The sequence below is a fragment of the Balaenoptera acutorostrata genome, chromosome 15 (assembly GCF_949987535.1).
Source record: "Balaenoptera acutorostrata chromosome 15, mBalAcu1.1, whole genome shotgun sequence".
Classification (NCBI taxonomy): Eukaryota; Metazoa; Chordata; class Mammalia; order Artiodactyla; family Balaenopteridae; genus Balaenoptera; species Balaenoptera acutorostrata.
Window position 1 is genome coordinate 12,688,805 of NC_080078.1, and position 13,748 is coordinate 12,702,552.

The 13,748-nt window shown below is 37.6% G+C and overlaps 1 protein-coding gene across 4 annotated transcripts in view; it reads left to right on the top strand.

The window, feature by feature from the left end:
- Window positions 1–13,748, top strand: part of AUTS2 (activator of transcription and developmental regulator AUTS2) — a 1,113,272-nt gene that overhangs the window by 498,456 nt on the left and 601,068 nt on the right. For all 4 annotated transcript variants that reach the window (XM_057528426.1, XM_057528428.1, XM_057528427.1 and 1 more), the window contains one exon: window positions 7,096–7,131. In XM_057528426.1, the coding sequence (XP_057384409.1) occupies window positions 7,096–7,131 (36 nt within the window). The remainder of the gene's footprint in view (window positions 1–7,095; window positions 7,132–13,748) is intronic.

Here is a 13,748-nt window from a genome sequence, read left to right on the forward strand (position 1 = left end):
TAAATAATATAAACTATCAAATTTTCCTATTTTTGTTTCTTTTGTCTCCTTGTCTTCTTTTTTTTTCTCTCTTTTCCTTCTGCAGCCCCTATGTCACTTCCTCTAGCAAACTCTTCCTACCACCCTGTGGAAGTAAACATTTTTAATGCTTTATTCAGATAACTACCTGGATATGTCTCTAGTGTCTCTCTGAAAGAATTTTGGATCAGGATTTTAATTATGAAAAGGCAGACAAATATTTCATACTTTTAAAACTTTCAAGATGTTGAAGGAATTGAAGCATTTCAGAAATTAGGTGAAAAGGGATTGAATTCTAGTAAGTATTGTGCTACACAGTTCTCTAATCTTATTGTTCTGTAGCTCTTTAGTCCATTTAATATCACAGTTGAGGCGTTTCTTCTGCTGCTTCTTGAGACACCCCTTCTACCTCGAATCTCCCAAGTTTGGGAGGTTTTATTGATTTATCTATGCCACTGTGCCATTATCCATCCATCTATGCAAGCATCTTTCCTAGCCTCCTTTTTCCCACCCAACGCCCAAACATTTATTGTCAGGTTTACTAGTTACTGTTAAGGAAGAAGTAGACAAAGGCCATACCGTCAATGAACTTCCCTGTATTTAAGAAGAAAATCTAATCCAGACCTGTGACAGACTCTTGATATTCTGTTTCTCCTTTCTTGTCTTTTTCTGTTTTTGCCAGATTTCCATTTCCCCTACCACTTTGTTTATGCCTTTTGCCTTTCCTGTATCATGTTTTTATGTGTTTTCTTGGATAGTCAATGTTTTGATTGTCCAGAAATATTTATCAAATACCTTTTAAGTGTCAGGTATAGTTCTGGGCACTTGAGATTGAATGGTGAACAAGATGAAGCCTCTGCCCTCGTGAAGCTTCTACTCTATTGAGGGAGTAGAAGCGATAACAATATTTTGTTATCCATAACGATAACATTGTTTTTGATGTGTAATACATTTTGTGAAGTAAACTAAACAGTATTGGGGGGTGGCAGGGTGTGTGCTGCCACTTTAACTGGAGTGATTGGATTAGTCCTTTCTTTCTTTCTTTCTTTCTTTTTTTATATTTATTTATTTATATGGTTGCACCGGGTCTTAGTTGTGGCTCGCAGACTCTTTAGTTGCGGCATGCAAACTCTTAGTTGCGGCATGCATGTGGGATCTAGTTCCCTGACCAGGGATTGAACCTGGGCCCTCTGCATTGGGAACGCAGACTCTTATCCACTGTGCCACCAGGGAAGTCCCTGGATTAGTCCTTTCTGTTTTGGTGATTTTTGAACTGAAGCCTGAATGACGAAAGGAAGGAAGAACATCTAGGCAACAGGAGTGACAAGGTCACAGCCCTGAGTCAAGACATGTTTAAGGGGAAGAAAAAAGGCCAGTGAGGCTAGAGCAGAGTGAATGAGCACAGGGGCTGGTCACATAATATCTTCTAGCTCATGGTAAGCAGGCTATGTACTGTATTAGTTTCCTGGGTGGCTGTAATGCATGACCACAAGCCGGGGAGCTTAAAACAACAGAAATCTATTATCTCATAGTTTGTAAGGCTAGAAGTCCAACATTAAGGTGTCAGCAGGGCCATGATTTCTCTGAAGTCTCCAGAGGGGAGTCTTTCCTGTCTTCTCCTAGCTTCTGATGGCTTCTCACAATCCTTGGTGTTTCTTGGCTTATAATGACATCACTTCGATGTGTGCTTCTCTTCACATGAGCTTCTACTCTATTTGTAGCTCTGTATGTCTTCTCTTCTTATAAGGAGAGCAGTCATTGGATTTAGGGCCCACCTTAATCCAGTATGACCTCAACTTAATTACATCTGCAAAGTCCCTATTTCCAAACAAGGTCATTATATCAGTCAGGGTTCTCAAGAGAAACAGAGCCAAAAGGATGTATAGACATATACAGTTATGGAGGCTGACAAGTCTCAAAATGTGTAGTCAGCAAGCTGGAGTCCTAGGAGAGCTGATGGTTAGATCCAGTCTGAGTCCAAAAGTCTGAACAAACCCTAAAGATGAGAAGGATTGACACCCAGGAAAAGTCTGTGTTTCTGTTTGAGTCTAAAAGCAGGAAAAAACTGTTGTCCCAGCTTGAAGGCTGAGTCAGAGGAATTCCCTCTTATTCTGAGTATGGTCATCCCTTTTGTTCTATTAAAGTGATTGGATGAGGCCCACCCTAGGGAGGGCTTTACTCAGCCTGTTGATTGAAATGTTAAACTCATCCAAAAACACCTTCATGGTAACACCCAGAATAATGTTTGAGCAAATATCTGGGTACCCAGTGGCCTAGTCAAGCTGACGCATAAAATTAACCCTCACAATCACATTTTGAGGTTCCAAGCAGGCCCTATAATTTTAGGGGAACACTATTTAACCCACTATATAGGTTAGTATTTAAAAAGCCTCTCAAAGATGTTAGAAGGAATTGTTAACAATTTTTACTTTAAAATGTTTACTTTTCCTTTTATATGAAGAAATGCAGGTAAAAATGAGCACAAGGATGAAATTAGGGAAAGAAGTTGGAAGGCTGTTGAATATAGATGAGAGCTGATAACAGTTGGAATTGGGTTATAACAGAGGGTTGAAAATTGAATTTGGAAGTGACCATTTCCATACCTGATGCTTTTTTCAACTTTTGCCCCCATTTTTCTTCCACTAGTAGCTCATTTCTCCATTTGAATATATTTTGCATCTTTGTAAGTTATTAGTAATCTTATCTCCAAGGCACATTTCTTAGGATTAAGATTTTAGGTTCTTTTAATTGTCATTGCTTTCTAAACCACTACAGAAAGTAATTGAGCTTGTCTTGTGACCTTTGTAAGAAACATAGTTGGCCAAGTGATTCTTAGCATGATCCTTCTGCTTTTTACTCCCAAGAGAGAAAAGCATAACATGGAGGTGGGTAGGCAGGGATGTCAGACACAAATGATGATTTGGAAGAATTTTAAATTATTCTATTTAAATTAGCCCTAGGGTCAGAGCATACATTTTCCTCTAGGGGTGGAATGCACATCTATCCCATACTTAGGGAGCCTTAATAGTAGCTATGGCCTCTTTGTGTAGATCTCTAATGAATGGAGTACATCTATTTTGGATGGATAATCAATTTTTGAAATCTCTTGTTGTAGGTAAGCTGTTAAAACAGAAATGTTAACTTCATGAGTTTAATGAGTAGCTTCAATGATGACTTAGTGACAGAGATGGAAAGAGAGTCAGGTGGAGGGCAGTGAGAAGAGTAGAATGAGCATTTAATGAATATCCACTTGCAGACTTGAATGTTAGCAGCAACATTCTCCTTCCTGGAAAATGTCTTTCAACTGTGCATCCCATTACTGTTCCTGCAGCCCATGTAGCTTGGAGATTGAGGCAGAGTGTGTTTGTAAGAAAGCTCTCCTTTGCCATGTAATGAGACTGAGGTGGGTAATTTGCAGAGATTGCTGGAGCAGTGGTCAAATCTGGAAAAAAAAAAAACCCAGAATGAAAAGACCATGTTAAACAGGAGATAGCTTATAATGAGCCCGGAAATCACATATCAGATAGCCAGCTGGCTGGAATTTCTTCATGTTCTTGTCTTCTCATGAAAACTGCTAAATACGTTCTCTTACTCTATTTTCTCAGTCTCTCTATACCTCTCATTTCTACCTAATGCATTAAAAATATGAATGAATTGGCAACTCTACCACTTGAAGAAATAAGAATGAAGCCTTTTTCATTATTCAGCAGACATAGTTGCCTAAACATGCGGGCATATGGTATTATTTCAAATGCTTTTGAATCCAAGGATGCTTTCATTTATTGCATTTTAAAAAAAAATCTCCTTTTAGTTTTTCAACCCTCATTTTGACTCATAGCCTTTTTTAGATTCTATGGCCACTTTTGCTATATAGTTTGGACAGAGTATGCCTTCTCTCTCCAAGCAAGAAAAATGGAAGACCCTTCCTCTCATTATAAATTGGGGAAACACAGAAAGTTAAAATCAACTTGATTCCATGAAATGGTTCAGTGGTCAGGGCATCACCATCTGTCTGCTTTCCTAAGCCTTTATCTCTTGGTGTCTGTCTCTTCTTCTATCACATGAGAAAACAATAACAATCCCTAGATGCACATGTGTAAGCAAATAGCTAACATATTTCTAACAATAAAAAAGCTGTTTTAAAATACTTATTTCATTCTTGTAGCATAATCTGTTGTTGCCCACGGTTTAAGGTGTTCATGGATTTTGTGACTCAGAAAAATGTTAAAGCTATCAAATATTGGCAGCTATATTTAGATACAGACTTAGATTAGGTATATATGACCGAAACTCTTCTGGGCCTTTTGGATAGCAAGGCCTCAGGGATGTGATATGTGTCCTGAGCTATCAGTGAAACCCTGACTCCTGCCTGTTGCTGGTCTCAGAACTTCTGTTATACCTTTGTATGAGGGTGGAGGTCCTGCGGGTGACCAGGAATAGCGTCCCACTAAATACAGGGCCATAGCAGATTCTTGGGCTTACAGAACTGGACAAGGAGAAATCTCTTTATTTCAGAGATATTTCTGTTCAAATTCTCCAGTGATGATTAAAGGGAGTTGGCAACTGGCCAAGAAAAATGTGATGGGGAAGAGAGAGGGAAGGAAATGTCAATGCCGTGGACATTTGGCAAAGTAGATTAGAAGGGTTTTTCTACGAAGTTTTCTGCCAGGTCCAGAAATTGTAACTTAATGCCACAAATCTTTTTCTATTTAAAAAAAAAAAAAGGTGAGTCCAGTGGGTTGGCAAATGTGGGTAGCCTTTGACTCTAAGGTTCTTTATGCTTTCTAGCAAATGCTGAAACTCCAGCAGACCTTTAATGTACACGAGGATCTAGTGTCTGTGTTCCTTCATGTGTGTGTCTGTGTTCGTGCGTGCGTGTGTGTTTGGGGGGGTGTTATAAGGCAGGGTGCTTAAATGCTTTGTTGCATTATGTTAATTCCTCGGCAGTGCAATCAAATTCATGTCGTAATTAAAGCTGTCAGTTGGAAGGCAAGCCAATCGCCACGAAAACACAGCATAACAAATGAAGTGAAATGATTCTGCGTGTAGCTATACAATGCTTCACCAGGCATGAAATTAAATAAGTAATTTGATGTTGACATCAGAAATTGAAATGATACCCACTGTTCCCTCATTCAGTCAAACCTGCATAAACAATAGCCAGAACAAATATGCACAACAAAGCTGTCTTCTCCACCCAGCTCCCTGAGTAATGTACAATATATATGCAAAATGAGTATAACAGAGCTTCCCAAGACCAGAAGGATGTAATTTTCTTTGGTATACAATAAGATGATATGTATGTGGGGGTGGGGAGGTGGGTTTGAAGGAGTCCTTCTGCTTCTGGGATAAAATACATTTGCAGAAAGGGGGAAAAATACTGAAATTAACAAACCCCATGCTCTCTCTCTGAGAAATTCATCCTAAAGTGAATTTACCTCCCCGGGGCATGACTCAGGCTAGTGGAGATCTAACTTGGCTTTTGCCTTCCTCTGTTCCACGGAGGGGTGTAGGTGCCGAAAACAGGTGATGCTGTCACATGGCTAATCACTGCTGAGAAGCTGTCTCCATGACTACTGTGGATATCCCTACATACTGTTTATGGGATCAAGAATGCAACAGGATTTTTGAAAATCAAGTCCAGTGTACAGGATCACGCATCTAGCATTCTTTATTCCCCTGAGCCTGTCTGGAACACTGAGGGGAAGAAAGTTTTGCTTTGGGAGCTGCATTTAGGAGCATACTGTCCTTGTTTGATGCGGATGCTGTTTGTACTTACAGCACTATTATTTCCTTCTCAAAGCCAGTGTAAAATTAAGAATCACATCTACTGTATTTTTGGAGATATTAAATTCACCTGAGCCCCACTCCCATACAATCCATTCATTCATTCATTTATTTATACACTAATTCAACAAATACTTATTAAATGCATCCTGTGTGCAAGGCATTGAGCTAAGCTCTGGGGAAGCCATGAGGAGTCGAGCAGATGGTCCCTGCTACCTGTGGTTTGCAGAGTAGGGACAGGACATTTCGGTGGAACAGTTAGAGGTTACCTGAGTAACTGTTGCATCACCATGGAAGTCCGGTCCCTCCATGGAAGGTGTAACAGCTGACCCAAGCTAGGCAGGGAGAGGCCTTGCTGGTGCAAGGATGCTTAGCTGAGACCCGAGGGCTGCCTCAGTGTTCGCGTTCTTTTTGTTTCAAACTTATTTGGGGCCTCTCTTGTTCATAAAGAGGACACTAAAAATTAAAGAATTTGTAATGAGAGATTTTAGGAAAAAAACAAACATACAAAAACAGACAAGTTTAAAGCACAAACCAAGTTCTGCTTTGGGGGTCTCTTTCCCCTAAGGAGTGATGCCGCATGTACCTTTCAGCATCACTGTTCTTTAATTCCCTGTGTGTGAGAACTATGGAAGCCTAAATTGATCATTTTTGTGACTAAAACCTTTAGAAAAATGGTGCTTTTCACTACTTCCCTTTACCCACACATTCTTTGCATTTTAGTCTACTAATTATGTTTACAAAATGTCTCATTTTTGAAAAGAACTCTGTGTGTACTAACTGGTGCCTTGAGGGGATAAACTGGCAAGTAGGTCACACACTGGAAAAGTCATCCAAACCCACTGGGCTTTTTATTTTCAAGTCAGTCTGGGCTTTTTCCTCTTGCCTGCCCCTTTGCGGCCACAAAACTGAGTAGCTTGAGACCAGGGCATTGAATGTCAGCAAGTCAGGGAGGCAGGCTGATGCGTGTCTGTTTAGTCTCAGTGCAGGGCGAAATGCCATCATTAATTCATTACCCAGCTGCCTGTCAAATAAATTGGCAATTACATCCACCGCAGAATCTTGGAATTCAGTAAATAGCACGTTAGCATCTCTGAGTTGTTGAGAGATGTAAAGGGGAAAATTAAGCAACACGGTGTTTGTATCAGTAGCAGATGACAAGGGGCCGCGTATACAGGCGATGTGGTGTAGTGATGAAAAGCCTGCGAAGGACTGGTAATGAGCTGTGTGGATTGGAATGTGTTAAAAACCATTGCTGATTTTCCACTTTGTCTTTATGCTTTCTTGCAGAGTTCAGCTCCTTCCAGCTTGGGAACAGGCTACTTCGTAAGTTTATCTCAACTTCCACATGTGTGCCTCGTACTGGCATTGATTTACTTGTATAATGTATGCTCATTAGGATGTGAAAAAAATCCAAGAAATTCCTTCTCAGTCCTAAAGAGCAGACTGATGTCCATCCTTTTACTAAGAGTTGTTTCACTTTTAAAATACATAACCTGCCGGGCTCTAGGGATCACAAGTCAGTCTGTGATGTGGGCCTGGTTCCCAGCACCGAGAACATTTGCTCCTTACCTGGCAGTGTACGGGGGATACAGGGAAACGTGATTGCCTCGTGCCACCTTTCCTACAAAATTGTGTTTTTAGTGAGAAGTGTCGTGTGGTGGACAATTCATTTTATGCATTGAGGTATATATTCATTTTAAGATCTCTTGAAGAACTTCCCCACATATACAATGAATTGCCATTTTTTAATTTTGATGAGAGGTGGTGTTTTAATGGATGTTTTCCCTCACAGTCTGAGTAGGTGGCCTTTAGATTTTTTTTTCTTCAATCATTAAACTCCTCATTTTATCAAATATAGATGTATTATTTCATTTCAAGACCTTATTTCTGTCCTTTGAGAAGGGTGTGGATGGTGACATACCTCAGGGCTTATCACAATGTTTCTCATTTATAAAGAAATTGTCATTTCATTTCTTTTACCTATAGCTAAATTACCCTTCTTGGATTCAATAATACTTTTCACGGTATAAATCAAGAATTATAAATAGACATTATTTACACAACAGGATAACATGCCAGTGTAGACATTTGTTGTAGTATTTAGAGGAATTTAAGGAATTTAAAGGAATATGATTTATGTTCCAAATGACAAACACTGATACTCTAATATCTGCTCAGCATTTTCTGAGAAAATAATGAAATCATGAAAATAAAGTGGAAAAGAATTACTGATTCAGTTTCGTTGCCTTTAAATTTCTTCCCTCTAAAATGCTAATTACTCTGGTTTTCTTCTGCCCACACATTTCTCTCCATACATTTATGTTAAATTCATGAAAACAAGCATCATTTCATTGAATAATAAGTCTTTTCCAAGCTTGGAAGAAGTGGCATTTTCTAAATGTTGATTTTTTTTTTTTTTTGTCTTAATCTACGATACGAGGAGAAAAAGGGTAAAGTTTTTTTTGGTACCTGCTTAATACAGTCAGCACACATCATTGCTCCTTATTATGGTTGAATATTCATGCTTACAGAAACAAGCAGGATGCTGAAACAGGATCCTGCTTCAGCAGTTGAAATAACAGAAGTATTCCCATCTGCCATCTCTTCACACCAGGCTGGATGTGGGTTGAGATGTTGGAAGTAAAATCTGGAGACTGCCAATGTTTATTCTCTATCCAAAAGCTAAATTCCCCCTCTTTGCTTTCTTCAGCAGAAGAAGGCCAATGCCACTGACTCAGCCTTTGATCACTTCTAGACTGAACATTCTAATATATATATTTTTAACTGTCAGTATGAGCACTCTGAAAGAAGAAAGTCACCTCTAGAAGCACTGAGAATTTTATTATGCTTTTGGTCACTTATTTCTCTCTCTAATTCCAGGAATGTTTATTTTAATTCTCTAGTGATAGGTTCCTGTGAAAAAAGAGTCTTTGCAATTATGAATCTCAAATAAATTTTACACTTACACAATTTTTGATGAGTATAAAAGCTTTTTTCTTATTTTGGAAAAATTATTCTTAATATTACTTTGCTTATATATAAAAAATCTGTAGTATTATTAGCTTACATGAAGAAGATACATACCAGATGTATGTTCAGCTCTCAACTATGACAAAAATGCTCTACTTAGAATGTGTTTCCAATAATGAGATTATTATGTTATCAAAGTGCAAAATCCACTGATATTATTGCCAAGTCCTCATCAAAAAGTGTCTTCTGTTTCAATTTTCATATCAACAATGTCACATGTAATACTTAATTTCAGGTACTAACTTCAGCATTGGTGAGTTTCACACTTCTGAGTGGAAAATAGTATATTCACAACTTTTAGTAGTTTCAGGCCAACATATTCTTTGCACTGTGTTTTATGATCTATGATGTCATAATAACCTTTACTTAAGTCTGTAATGAAGGTTCAGCATCAGGTAAGTGGAATGGTGATACTTCAACTTTAATCCTCTTCAGCATCTCTTTGAAGTGGGGACGGAGGCAAATCACCTGCAGAGTCAAAGAGCTATTAATGCAATTGAACCATAATGTGAATTCTGGTATAAGAAAACTGAAGGCACTCACCTCTTGAGCTTAACAACCTGGAACTGTTTTCTTAAATACTCTCCCTTGCCCCAATGTTACTCTAACTTCAGAATCTTCTTTCATTTAGACTGTATGCTCCTGTAGAGCTTTTAGTGAACTAAGGTAAAATGCTGATCATTGTGTGTGCTAATAAAATAGATGCCCACCTACCTATATGCACGTGCATGTGTATGTGTACACACACACACGTGTGTGTACCTTATCCACAGCCAGTATATTTTACTTTCTTTCCATTCTTTTCATTTATCAGTTGTGGTAAGTTAAAGGGTTTTAAGAAGAAACCTTTGTTTTTGATTTAGTTGTATTTGTTTATATCTCCTTGGTTTTGTGTTCCAAAGATGTCTGCTTAGGTCTGTCACTTTTCCAATCCATTTATAAGCTGAAGATTTGAGAAATGAGAACAGCAGCTAAAATCAGTATTTACATAAGCATATTGCAAAGAATTCTTAAAGTAGACAAAATAGAGAAGGATTGGAACAAACTTTTCACATTTTTGGGAGCTTTGAATAATGTGGGTGTTATATACACAGAGAGACACACATATATATTCATTACATACTCATGCCCAGCTCATATTCTAAATATAAATGCAAGTATAGACTAGTTGGAATCTATTTGCTTTTTTATTTTTTTGGCGAGAGTACCAAAACTTGCTGGAATGTGTAGGATTTTCTTTTTCTTTTTTTTTTTAAACATTGATGCAGTGAACACATTTTCTTTACTTTCTTCTTTTACATGTATTTGAAGTTTTATTATGCATAGTGTACAATTAAGAATTTAGAGACAGAATGATATGAAGACTACTGTGTGCCCTTGGGTGAATTATTTGATGTCTCTGAGTCTGTTTCCTCATCTTTATCTACCTAAGAGAGTTGTGATTATTAAATAAGATATTTAATGCACGCAAAACAGCTCTCATTAATAGGAAATAATATGTATTCTCTTCTGTTATTCCCACTGTAGTGTGTGATGGAATAAACTTGGCCTCATTAAGTGGTTGTGCAATGTTGTGGTGGTAGAGGATTACCACTAGAAATTCATGATAAAAAGTAAATGTTGTAATTTATAACTGTAGGATAGGAATATTTTATTCTCATTACATTCTTCTCGTAGCTTTCTCAGGAGTCTAGGATTTTGTGTTTGGTCAGCTGTATATCAGTTTACTCCATATAGAAACATAAAACAAATATGGAATTCCTTCTCTGTGATCCTCTATGATCATGATGAGGTTGGAATGAAATATTCTATAGGCTGTCCACATATTATGGTTGTTTAATTTGTCTATTAAAGTTATTTGTTGATTTTCTCCCTTAGACTTGAGGCATTTAAAGACTGCTGATAGCTCTTGGGGTTGGGCTGGGAGGTTAAGAAAGACCTGTTCAACATATTCAAGTTTATGAGGTTGTGTCACATGCTTGCTGCTGTCTGTCGCTAAAAAGTGGATGCCCTAGCCTACCTGAATGAAGTAACTGAAGGCAGTAGAGTGAGAAGACCAGTAAAAACATCTCATAGTTGCCAGAGATCTGGTGTGTCATCACAGGAAAGATCCGGACTCACTCTTTACAAGCACTTGGCTCCATAAGCTGGTAGTTGGGAGCTACCATTGGTGTAGCGGTAAGTTACTTGTCAGGCTGAACTTGATCCCTGGTGTTGTTTTATTTAGGTGACAGGTCCTGCCTGCTTCTCTGGATAATTTTCAGCCTTCTTCCAGGTTTGAATTTAAGTGTCTTAGGCCCATAGTCTCAAAGAGCTTGGATCCTGCTTTTGTACACTCCAGTGATACAGAGCTTTTTCTTAATGGTTCTCAACTAATATTTTTCATCCTCCTCATTTGACTCACATCAAGTAATATACACTCTTTATCAAGGAAACCAACCCACTTCTACCTGGTGATTTAAAAAAACTACCACATTATATAATAAAGGGGAATTGTGTAGTGGTACACATCTTAAAATGGGATTTGTGTTATTACTGTTTTCCTGTGCTGTAGAATTACTTAAGAAACAATGTTGATAGTGCTGGTAACAGGCAGTAGGTGCAAAATATTGACCTGTGACTTTCCATTCAAAGTTATAAGATCATAAAGGGATTAAATTCTTTCTCCTAAGCTTTTGACTATATAAACCCTTAAAATATTTTTTTTCTGTAAGTTTATAACTCTCAAAACTGATTGGTGGTATTTTGTATAACCATAGTTGCTTCTTTTTAAAATCTCAGAGTGGACTTTATCGTTAGGTAAGAGTCAAATGAGTTTCTTTAAAAAGATCAAACTTTCAAAAAAATGTAATTGTTTATCTAATAGACTGAGCTTTTCTTTAAGCAGACACTTTTGACATTTTGTCTTTCAGTAGGTATTAAGCACCTTCTCTGGCAGGCCCTGTTCTAGGTGATGGGTTATAGAAGTAAAAAACTATGGCCCCCTTTTCAGGGAATTTAGTCTTCCCTAAACCCAGATCCTTTCCTTTTTGATGCTTTTAAACATTTTGACACATTGTACTTAAATGAGAGGTTTGGGGCTGTACAGAGACCTAACATTCTCAGACTTTATAATGTTTCCATGGGTTTTAACTTAAAAGTGCAAATATATCAACCTGGCCTTGACCGCGACCCCACCCGAAGTCATCTTATTTCCCACCTGCCAGTACTTGCTAGTGATGCTGTGAGAGGATTTTGTAACTCAAGTATTTATTCCTAACCTTTGAGTGCTTATATTTAAGGTAAATAACACTGAGTATTTTAAAGATGTCACTCAAATAAGACTCCAGCATTTATATTTATTAGTAATTAACTCTGAGTAAATGAATTATTGGCCATTACTTATTTACTGACAAGTTTCCATTTTAATGGAAATTTTTAAAATCTGAATTTCGTCAGGCATCTCCAGTTATTATAGGGGACTTTTAGACCCATTGGTAAAAACTCAGTTGGAAAACAGCTCACAGATGGAGAATTCAATTGATTTTAATTGTCAAGTATGTGTTAAATATCTATTCTTAGCTCTCAAGATAAATAAGATGTAAGCTTGGCCCTCAAGTCTAGGTTATGTAGTTGAATTTGATACAAAGCAAATTGATCAGTCCTATGAGAAATGTAAGTAGAACACCTGGGGGTATATATTAGGGTGAGTTAATTGTAGGAGGCATAAATTTTGCAGAACTTGATGGATACTTAATATTTTCAACAGATAAAGAAAAGGTGGAACAAAGTTTGAGGCAGAGGGAGCAATAGGGAGAAAAGCACAGGGAAAGGAGTTGGGTGAGTAGGAAGGAGATGGTTTATAGGGAGACCTGAACTTAGCTTAGTGAACTGTTAAAAATGAGTCATCAAACCAAGGATTGATGATTGTGATGCTTCTTTTACTTTGAATAGGAATCCCAGGAAAGAAGAGATTCTATTTTAGAAACATAATGAGTTTGGAAGTTAGCATACGTAGTTAGAAATTTAATTATCTTCAATGATAGTTTAAAGATGTGGCCAAAATAACAGGAGAACAAAACATTGCCACCCAAATTTAAATTTATATTAAAACAATAATATCCTGTAAGAACTTCAGTATGTCCTGAAAATTCAGCTGTATGCCTGTCACAAAATGTCTTTGAGATGTGCTTGTTGATGTAATTTCCCTAAGTGACCCCCAACAGTTACCCAGTGAATCACCTAAGTATGTTTGAAACAGCCTCAGAGGTCCCTGTATCCAAAGTGAGCGCAACGTCACTAAAACGGTTAATTATGTAATATTTAATATAAGAATTTTACTGAATATTATTTTGATTATAATAATAGAACAAAAACCTTGCAACCTATCCGTCACCTTAAAATCTAGGACATTGCTAATGATTTTGAGGCTGTCTGTGTACTATGCAGAAGCATTTGGGCAAATGAAATCAGTTGTTCTTTCTAATGGTAGTTGCCACAGTTTTGAACTGTAACATTTAAAATACTTCCCTGAACTATATTTGCCTCCTAGAAAGTAACAAAACTAGACTCTACACTTAAGTAGGTGTTTCGTTAAGATTAGGAACCACAGAATTAATCTTATTTACACTGGAGGGTTGATTTATATCTGGACTAAGCATCTGCATTCCGACAGATTCTTCCGTGTAAGGCACCAATAAACTCTAATTTCAAGGGACTTAGACTAAAAATATTATTTTATTTTCCATTTCCAGTTCTTACCTTTTTAAAGTGTTTTTGATTGGTTGTTAACACTTTGATTTTGGGCATAGGATCTGTGAGCCATGAGCAACATACCCTGATTAAGTGAACACAACAAGTTAAATTTGGGTGAGCAGGCATTTACTCACTTGTAGAATCTGTACAGTGGGATGACTCTTCTAGCTCACCCT